Raw genomic sequence first — 10877 nt, 5'->3', positions numbered from 1 at the left:
AGTTATATATACGTAGAAGAGAGTAATTAGGGAAGGAAAGTTAGGTTTTTGAATTATTTCTCAGCTTCCCGATATGAAGGATCTGTGCCTTTTTGGTGTCTCTTATCAATTCTGAGCAGCTTCATATTGAGATTCCTTCATTCGAATTTGATTTTGGTTAGTTTTTAATTTGACACTGTCTTCTTCACTCTTCTTTCTTATCACTAAAGAATCAGAGTTTTCGGTTTAATGGTGAATTGAGTGAGTGTCAATTGGGTTATACTAGTCTATATTAAAAGAATTTGGTGTTTGTCCTATGATTCTATCTTGAAGACACTTGCCATAAATGGCCTTGGTTACAACTGCTGAAATTTGTGATGCAAACTCACAACTAATTACGAGCGGCGAGCTCCGGGCACTCCAGCCAATTTTTCAGATATATGGCCGGCGACAGGTGTTCTCCGGACAAATAGTTACCCTCAAGGTGTTTGAAGACAATGTGCTGGTTCGCGAGTTGCTTGAGGAGAAAGGCAATGGCAGAGGCAATGGCAGAGTTCTTGTTATGGACGGTGGTGGAAGCTTGAGATATGCTATATTGGGTGGTAATCCTGTAGTTCAAGCTCAGAACAATGGATGGGCAGGGATAGTGGTGAATGGATGTAAAAGAGATGCTGATGAGATTAATGGATGCCTGTCTAGGTGAAGAAATTGATGATTTGATGCCAGGAGACGAGGTGAAGCAAGCACTGCCTGTCTAGGTGAAGCAAGCACTGCCTGTCTAGGTGAAGCAAGCACTGCAGTGGAGTTCAAGATGGTACTTATATAATTGCTACCATGGATAAAGGAGGCATATGTTTGTATTGACACGGATAGTAGGTGCAGGACATAATTTTTTTCTAGTCATTGGCTTGTTATATAATGGAAGCTTGGCTTGTTATAATTTTGAGACAAGTTTGATATACGCTTGGCTTGTTATATAATTTCATTCACATTTTTTCCATTTATTTCCCACCTAGCTTGTTATAATTTTGAGTTATAATTATTTACATAATTTTTTTCTAGTACTTCAATTTTTTAATTATATAACGAATTATATTTTTTTTAAATTACGCGTAACGAATTGTATTTATTATATAATTTTTTAAATTACATTATTTTGGTCATGATTCAAATTCAGAAAACAAGACAACCAAACACTGGTTCGAATCACATTTCAGATTAGAATCAGAATCATGCATATACACATCTAAATGAAGGTCCTAATCACTTTGAGTCATGATTCAAATCACTCTGATTTCAATCCTTATACCAAACGAACCCTAAGATATTAAAGAATGGTTACATCAAAATTGTTATATAATATAACGCATTATTAGAGACAATGGTTTGTTTGAAATTGTCATTTAATATGCATACAATTTTCCGAAACACAAAGATCTCCCTATCGTATTTTTTAGTGCTTCCTCAAAAACCATCATTAAATATATGTTATGCAATCTTAAGATTATATTGGTGTTAGCATCAGGTACAGTCAAGACTTGTTATACTCTTCTGAGAGAGGGGAAAGATATCTGGTACCGGTAGTTTCATCACAGATTAAGTTTATATGCCCATTTTTTTTGCCTCATTCCTTCCGTGTCCTTTTAATAATAACATGTTACATTATAATTTTTGAATTAACATTATAAAATTTTTTAATTTACGTGGCATTTTAATAGATATGTCACAATATTATTGGAGAAAAATAAAAAGAGATAAAAATAAATGGACACAAAAATAAGCATATGATGACAAAGGTCATTGTATCTTGACAAAGTCAGAACAATTAATTTCCATGGAAAAAAAAGGGTTGAAAATCACTAGTAACGCGGACAGTACTGGACTCTCTAGAGTCAAGCACGCTTGATTTCCTTCTTCATTAGCCGGCCCTGATTCCATCTATGGACGTATTTCTGCAGGTTCCAATATTTCTCTTCTGGTTGTAGTACTGTGTCTTGAATATATAACCCGTTCTCCTTGTACGAATAATTACACCTGCAACATCTTTTCTCTTCAAAACGGAGAGATGAGCTTTTATCTCTTCTTCACCCTTCTCATACTCACATATGTCATCGCCGGCGGGCAATCCTACAAGCCTAAGGACGGCATAACCCTCGACTGTGGCTCTTTTGGAAACTACACGCGGCTAGGTGACACTCGAAGCTGGGCGGGAGACATCAGCTCCAAGTTTTTTCCCTCGGAAGGCGAAAATAAAGAATCAATCGCCTCATCAGCGACTTTTGATGATCACACGGTAACTATGGAAGTTCCTTACACAACAGCGCGGCTTTCCCTATCTGAATTCACGTATGTCATACCTGTGACCCCCGGGCCGAAGTTCATACGGTTGTATTTCTTATCGGCTAGATACGAGAACTATAACAGCTCCAAGGCCTTCTTCTCCGTCGAACCCGATGAATACACCCTCTTAAGTAACTTCAGCATTGATCTTACTGCTGGCGCCCTTCGAAGAAAATACTTAATGAAGGAATTCTGCGTGACAGCATTCAGGTCAAGTCTGAAGATAAAGTTTTCTCCTAGTTCTTTAATTCCAGATGCTTTTGCGTTTATCAATGGAATTGAAGTCGTGTCCATGCCCACTGATCTCTATTACTTGAAGGGCGCCCATGATGGCATTACATTTGTGGGAGAAAAGTCCCCTTACTTCATTAGTAACAACACCGCTCTTCAGATGATGTGTAGAGTTGACATTGGTGGAAGCTTTATCTCTCCAAATGGGGATACTGGTTTTTGTCGAAGTTGGGAGGGCAAGGAGCGCGAAGATGATTTATATTTGACGATACCGGGATCGAGTCTTCTGCCTGCTGAGATCGATTCCACTAAGTTGAAGTTCACAAAAATTCCAGATTATATTGCACCGGTCCAGGTTTATCAGACCGCCCGCACGATGGGGAACGATAAAGAAGGTAACAAGAAGTACAATCTCACCTGGGAGTTCCCCGTAGATTGGGGATTTAATTACAGGGTAAGGTTGCACTTTTGTGAGATTCTTGAGGAGGTAAACTCAACCGATAATCGAAACTTCCGCATTTTTATAGCAAATAAAATCGCCGAGGAATATGCCGATGTGGTCGAATGGACTGTTGGTAAATATATACCTTATTTTAGAGACTACATCGTTCCGTTGTACGAAGTACTAGGAGGTGAGAAGAAATTAAACCTCTCTGTCGCTCTACAAGCACAAGATGGCTGGCTCAGTGCTTATGCTAATGCAATTTTGAATGGGGTGGAGATCTTCAAATTGAACGACACAAAAGGCAACCTCGCTGGTCCTAATCCTGATCCAATTCCTCAAGATCCCTCTCCAAGCCAGCAAGAGGAGATCGAGGCAAAGAAGAGTGATCGAACAACAATCATAGCAATCCTCTCCGGTGTAGTTTCCAGCGTAGTTTTACTCGCCGTCCTCGGATTCTTTACTCTCCGACGAGCAAGAAAAGTCAAAGACAGCCTCTACTGAAGAAACTACTTGGTGGGGCCCTCTTTCTTTTGTCACAACCAAGTTAAGAAAAACTCGAGGCTCGTCATCCTTACCATCCGATCTTTGTCGTTACTTTTCGTTGGCTGAGATCAAAGCCGCCATTAACAACTTCGAAGATATTTTCATCATCGGAGTGGGTGGGTTTAGAAACGTGTATAAAGGGTACATCGATAATGGGACCAATCCCGTTGCCATCAAACGACTAAAGTCCGAGTCATCCCAAGGGGCCCATTAGTTCAAGACCGAGATCGAAATGCTCTCTCATCTCCGTCACTGCCATCTCGTCTCTCTAATCGGCTACTACAACGAGGACCGTGAGATGATCCTCGTCTACGACTACATGGCACGTGGAACTCTCCAAGGTCACCTCTACAACACTGAGAACTCACCGCTGACGTGGAAACAACACCTCGAGATTTGCATCAGATCCGCGCACGGGCTGCACTATCTCCACACAGGCGCGAAGTACACGATCATTCACCGCGACGTGAAGACAACAAACATTTTACTGGATGAGAAATGGGTGGCCAAGGTCTCCGATTTCGGGCTTTCAAAAATGGGCCCCACTACCATGTCTAAAGCCCACGTCAGCACAGTCGTCAAGGTTAGTATCGGGTATTTAGATCCGGAGTACTACAGACGTCAGCAACTGTTGGAGAAATCCGACGTGTACTCATTCGGCGTTGTTTTGTGCGAGGTTCTTTGCGGCAGGCCACCAATAATGCGCAATGCCGAGAAGGGCCAAGTAAGCCTAGCCGAGTGGGCCCAACACTATTACCACAACGGGACACTTCATCAAGTCATAGATCGTAATCTGACAGGCAAGATTACGCCAGAGTGCTTGAAGAAATACAGTGAGATCGCGGTGACGTGTATGCATGATAATGGGACAGAGAGACCGTCGATGAACGATGTCGTGTGGGGCCTGGAATTTGCAATGCAATTACAGCAAAACGCGGAGGACAACAATGGGAATGGTGGGGCAATAATGGAGGCTGAGGGTGAGGACGAAGTTGCATTCTTGAATAATAACAACAGTAGCTGGGACGGAATGTTCACTTGTAGCTGGGAAGAGTCATTGGAGTTGAGAAGTAGTGGGATGACTAAAATCAGTAGCTCTGAGTAGGGATCCACTACGGACGAGTCCATGAAAGGAATGTCTGGGGCTGTCTTCTCTGAGATCAAGGATTCAAAGGGAAGATGAACAGAGTAGGATACACATAAGTATATAAATAGTAACATAAGTTTTTCAAATTTCCTATCAACCTAATCAGTCGGTACTTTAGAGTTTACGAAAGATCATCTGAGGTCTATATGACAGAAAGTTAGTTGTATAATTAGAGAATTTTTAGAATGAATTGCAAATCAACTTTTGCATTACTTTTCAGTATATTAAGTTACAATAATAATGCCTATTTATAGTAGAGTACACGAGAGATAGATACACATGATGACAGTTGCAAAATTAGGAAACCATTCCTGATTTGGTCCCTAACGGTCAAGAGGGGATTAAGGAGCTATTAGTGGCAAACTAGCAGATTGCTCTAACGGTCAAGAGAAAATTAAGAAATAAATCTTGATTGAGGAAATCCCTGAGATATGGCAGCACATTGAATGAGATTTGATACTAGGTGATTGGTTCTTCCCTTATGTGACTCATGAGCCATGGCTATTGTAGGAGGGAGTTGACCAACATTATTTTCACCCTTTTTCAAGCTGGAGGAAATGATTGAATGTACTTCTAGCTTGTCCCTAAAATGACGAAATGGGAGTTTGGACAAAGGCTTGGTGAAGATATCTGCAATCTGATGTGATGAGGGAATATATCGGGTTGTTAATGCCCCAATGGCAACTTTTTCCCGAATAAAGTGGTAGTTAATCTCTATGTGTTTTGTACGAGCATGGAACCCTGGATTTATTGTCATGTGGAGTGCACTTTTGTTGTCACAAAAGAGTTGTGATGGATCATGTAGTTTAATTCCAACATCTCTAAGTAAGAAGGCAATCCATACTAATTCTGCTGTTGTAGATGCCATTGACCTGAATTCTGCTTCAGAACTTGATCTTGAAACTGTCGGTTACTTCTTTGATGACCAAGAAATGCAGTTGGCCCCTAAATATTTGCAGAACCCACTAGTGCTTCTTCTAGTGTCTGGACATCCTGCCTAGTCTGCATCACAGAATCCATATAGCTTTAGTGGACTTTGGGCAAGAAATTTGATTCCATAGTGCATTGTTCCTTTGAGATAGCGAAGTATTCTTCTTACTGCTTTCATGTCTCCCTCTGTTGGTTCTTTAAGCTTTTGACATACTTTGTTGACTGCTTGGACGATGTCAGGACGAGTATAGGTAAGATATTGAAGGGCACCAACTAGACTTCGATATTCCTTTGCGTTGATTGGCTTGGAATCTTGTGGTGTTATTTGAGGTTTCAAAGCCATTGGTGTATTGAAGTGAGAACTTTCCATGAGTTTTGCTCGATTAAGAAGATCTTTGGTGTACTTGCCTTGAGAGAGAATGATTCCTCCTGGAAAATATTGTACTTCTAGTCCAAGGAAGTAATGTAGTTTTCCCAAGTCCTTTAGCGCAAATTCTGAGCTGAGTTGGCTTATCAAGGATTGAATAGATTTTTCATTGTTTCCTGTAAGCACAATATCATCAACATAAATTAGCATAAGTATAATGACGTTTTCTTTTGTTAAAATAAATAAAAAAGAGGCTGCCTTGCTATAGACAAAACCAATGTGAATTAAGAATTCAGATAATCTATTAAACCAGGCACGCGGTGCTTGTTTGAGTCCATAGAGCGATCTGTTTAGTTTGTACACATGATCTGAGAGCTTTGAATCCTTAAATCCTGGTGGTTGTTCCATGTATACTGTTTCTTTTAGGATACCATGAAGGAAGGCATTTTTAACGTCCAATTGCCTCAGTTTCCATTTTGATGATACTGCAATAGCTAGCACAAATCGAATAGTGGTGGATCTCACAACTAGACTGTAGGTTTCCTCATAGTCTAGTCCTTCCACTTGTGCGTACCCTTGTGCAACTAAGCGGGCTTTGTATCGTTCTACTGATCCGTCTTCCTTGTATTTGACTCGAAAAATCCATTTTGACCCAACCACATTAGTGTTTGTTGGTCTGGGCATGAGGGTCCATGTGTGGTTCTCACGTAGTGCATGTATCTCTTGTTTCATCGCTTCTTGCCAATGTGAATGAGCTAGTGCATCTTTGTATGATTTTGGAGCCGTAACATTACTGGTTGTTATGAAGGTAATGTGATGCAATTTTCCTCGTAGCTGATTCCTTTTGTTTCGAATTTGTTGAGTTTCATTTGCCAAATCAGAATCTAGTTCTGGGTTATTCCTCAACTTCATTCGAGTAATCATATGGGTGTCTTTTGAGGCTTGCATTGGACCTGCATCACAATCATTGAAAACATTGGTTAGGTTGTCACTCGAATCAGGTAAGTCATAAGCAGATTGATGCCCAATCATTTGAGGCTGATCGTGGTTTGAGGTTGCATGTTCATTGCTTGGTGAATCTCGTTTTTCACTGTTGATTTGGAGTTCTTCATTTTCTGTTCTATTTTCTGTTTCGACAATGAGTTCTGGCAGGATATTGCTTTCTGATTCTGTGTCATCTAGCTGAGTTACCACATCATTTTCTTCTTGAGAGTTGATGACATTATCTTCATCACAAAGAGTGCAAGATCCCCCTTTTTGAATTTGTGCATAGATTTCTTCAGTTGCTTTCGATTGTTGTGTGTTCCCTTTTTGAATTGTACAGTCAAGCTCTTTCTTTTTCCATGCGTCTGAATCTGGGAATGTTGTCACTTCTAGATTTTCCTACAAAGTCATTTCTTTGTGGGGGGCGTAAGGAAAAACGTTTTCATCAAAAACAACATGTCGTGAAATCCAAACCTTATTAGTTGAGGGATTAAGACATCTATAACCCTTGTGAATAGGGCTATATCCAATAAAAATGCAAGGATATGTTTTCTTCGCAAACTTGTTTTTCCCATAGTCTCTTAGATATGGAAAGCACTTGCATCCAAAAACATTTAAACTCCCATAGTCTGGGTGACGATTAAACAGTTTAAAGAAAGGTGTTTCCATGTTGAGCTTTGTGGATGGCATGCGATTTATTAGAAAACATGTTGTAAGAAAAGCATCCACCCAATATTTAGAAGGAAGATTTGCCTAAAACAATAAGGTGAGGCCTGTTTCAACAATATGTCGGTGCTTCCTTTCAGCCACTCCGTTTTGTTCAGGAGTGTGTGGACAAGAGAATTGATGATGGATTCCACATTGAGATAGGTGTTTTTCAAACTCAGTTGAGGTGAATTCACCTCCACCATCACTTTGAAAAATTTTTATATTTCTTTCAAACTGATTTCCAACTTGTCTTTGGAACTTAAGAAAACTCTCAAAGAAATCAGATTTCTTCTTTAGAGGAACAAGCCATGAGTAATGACTACAGTCATCAACAATAATAGCATAATATTTAAATGGTTGGCAAGATAAAATTGGAGCAGGGCCCCACAAGTCACAATGCAATTTGTCTAGAGGAAATTTTGAAATATTATTGGATAAAGTAAAGGGAACTTTGCAACTCTTTCCTATTTGGCAACTAATACAAATAGATTTTTCTTTTTCCCAACTGGAAACATTGATTAAGTTTTTTGAATGTAAGAGTTTCAAAAACTTTGAATGAGGATGGCCCATTCTCTTGTGCCAAATGTTTTGAGAGGCAGGATCCTTGAAAGCAGCTAGTGCTTGATGCTTTATATCATCTAGTGCATACAACCCTTTGCTTTTACGTCCTTTAGCAAGTATTTTGCCCTCCTGAGACTTAACAAAAAAATTGTTAGTATTAAACTCAATGGTACATGCATTATCATGAGCTAATTGTCCCACAGATATCAGATTCTTTTTGATATTAGGAACAATTAGGACATTTTTAAGATCTAAAGTACCATTTTTAGTCTCAAGTTTTCCTTCACCAATGTGGGAAATATTCAAACTTTCTCCATTTCCAACAAGAATTGTATCCTTACCTTTATAGCACATGACTTTAGAGAGTTTACCTGTGTCATTTAGCATGTGTGTTGTTGCTCCGGAGTCTACATATAGATTTGGATCATCTCCATTTTTCAGACTCATTGCAGCAAGTGCCTTTGGTAGGTGATCCTCTGGTTGAAATGAATGGTCGAATCGGTTCCAACACTTAAGGGCAATATGATTGAACTTTCCACATATTTGGCATGTTGTGATGCTTTCTCCTTGTGGGGTTTGTTTCCAGTTGGAGTTTTTTGCTCTCTGGTTATTTTTATTTCCATTGAAGTTGGAGTTTTGGTGAGAGTTTGAGCTATATCTTGCTGCTGGATTGAATCCTCTGCCTCGAGAACTGAATCTGCCTCCGCCTCGACCCCGTCCTCGTTCTCTTTGGCCAACAAAGGCTTGGTCATGGCGCGGTGTGATTTCTTGTTCCTCGGTATTACTATTAAGCATTCGTTCATAAGCTTGCAAGGATAACACAAACTGATGATAAGTAGGATAAGGTGGTTTGGTTAGCATAGCAGTTCGAAAGTCCTGGTATTTCGGTCCGAGACCTCTAGCCAACTGAGACACCTTCTTTGTTTCATTTATTGGTTTCTTGATTGCTGCAAGACTATCACAAACACTTTTGAATTTCTTAAGATATTCATCTAGAGAGAGACTTCCCTTTTTTAAGGTCATCAAGCATCATTTCTTTTTCTACATTATTAGGAAGAATTTGTTCTTTAATAGATTTCCATACCTTGTGAGCTGAGATTATATTTTCTAGAGAAATCAGTACCTCTGTTTCGATGTTCCTTAGCAGCCAAGCCCTTAACAGACTGTCATTCTTTACCTAGAGGATGTAGTTTAGATTTGACTCATCCGTCCCATCGTTCCTGGTTATCTGCTTCGTTGGTTCACTGCCTTCGACCAGATGGTGTGCCATGTCCAAGCTTTAAATCAGTAGCTCCATTTGTGATCGCCATAGCAGGTAATTGAAGCTGTCAAGTTTCAGGGAGATAAGGCTGGAACATTGATGAAGAACTTGAATAGTAATTTCAGGTTCAGAGTTGTTTTTAGTGACAAGGGCAGAAGAGGCCATATGGCTGATCTCTCGTGAGGCTCTGATACCAAGAGAATTTTTAGAATGAATTGCAATTCAACTTTTGCATTACTTTTTAGTATATTAAGTTACAACAAGAATGCCTATTTAAAGTAGAGTAGATGAGAGATAGATACACATGATGACAGCTGTAAATTCATGAAACCATTCCTGATTTGGTCCCTAACGGTCAAGAGGGGATTGAGGAGCTATTAGTGGCAAACCAGCAGATTGCTCTAACGGTCAAGAGAAAATTAAGAAATAAATCTTGATTGAGGAAATCCCTGAGATATGGCAGCACATTGAATGAGATTTGATACCAGGTGATTGGTTCTTCCCTTATGTGACTCATGAGCCATGGATGTTGTAGGAGGGAGTTGACCAACATTATTTTCATAATTCATGAATATTTACTAAGAAATAAGTTAAGTTGTAAGATCTGAAAATATACTTAGCGTATAATATTATTTGTGTTGTATTAGACACGTACGTACATGAAATACATGTATGTGAGTTTTTTTTTTTTTTTTTTTTTTTAACTATGATAAGGGGAAAACAAAATAATGTCTCTATTCGGCCTTGCGCCATGCCATTTTTTTAGCATAGTCACGCATGTATGTTTGTTAATTTGGTACTTAAATCGCAAAAGTAAGTTTTTTAGTTTGGTTAAAGAAATCGCACGAATTTGAAGATCATACTTTTAAAGAGGAACAATTTACAGAAATACAAAATGTTATAAATATTGAGCTCAGATTACTCCACGAGAAGAAATATATATGTGCCCCAAAGTTTAAGCTTAAAAAGAGAATAATAAAAGCTATATATTAATTTTTTTTGAGAAATTGGTAGATAGGCCAATTGTTAAAACCTTTGGAAGCAAATAACACATTTACGGAGAATTAGTAAATAATAGGCCAATTTTAGTTTCAACTGCTTTATTTTTTAACTTTACCATTCTAAGTTTTAGCTTTTTTTTTCCTTCTCCCGTTTCTTCATTCTTTTTCTCTCCCAATCTCTGATTCTAAGAACTTAGAACACGATGAGAAATCACAATGCCTCTCACCAGTCAATCCTATGAAACTCAGCAAATCATATCTATAATAAAGCTTAAAAAGGCAATCTATGATTTTAAATACATTGAATTAGTGTAGAACTCGGATTTACAGTATGCTTTTCCGGAAATTTTACAGGACCAGAAACTCCAAATTTACAATCT

The 10877-nt window shown here is 38.9% G+C and overlaps 2 protein-coding genes and 1 pseudogene across 2 annotated transcripts; 2 read left to right on the top strand and 1 right to left on the bottom strand.

The window, feature by feature from the left end:
- Window positions 1–325: 325 nt before the first annotated feature.
- Window positions 326–682, top strand: LOC21401171 (putative 4-hydroxy-4-methyl-2-oxoglutarate aldolase 1). Its single transcript, XM_010101030.1, has one exon. It carries the CDS (start codon window positions 326–328, stop codon window positions 680–682), a length of 357 nt encoding a protein of 118 aa, XP_010099332.1.
- Window positions 683–2044: 1362 nt separating this feature from the next.
- Window positions 2045–4721, top strand: LOC21401170 (annotated as a pseudogene).
- A 3623-nt stretch (window positions 4722–8344) lies between these two features.
- LOC112092159 lies at window positions 8345–9457 on the bottom strand. Its single transcript, XM_024167518.1, has 2 exons — window positions 8607–9457; window positions 8345–8364 (listed from the first exon to the last, which is right to left on the bottom strand). The coding sequence occupies exons 1-2, from the start codon at window positions 9256–9258 to the stop codon at window positions 8345–8347; spliced, it is 672 nt and encodes a 223-aa protein (XP_024023286.1). The 5' UTR covers window positions 9259–9457.
- Window positions 9458–10877: the final 1420 nt, after the last annotated feature.

The sequence above is a fragment of the Morus notabilis genome, unplaced genomic scaffold (assembly GCF_000414095.1).
Source record: "Morus notabilis unplaced genomic scaffold, ASM41409v2 Scaffold948, whole genome shotgun sequence".
Classification (NCBI taxonomy): domain Eukaryota; kingdom Viridiplantae; phylum Streptophyta; class Magnoliopsida; order Rosales; family Moraceae; genus Morus; species Morus notabilis.
The sequence above is the reverse complement of the archived record's forward strand: the minus strand, read 5'-3'. Positions and strand labels throughout refer to the sequence as shown.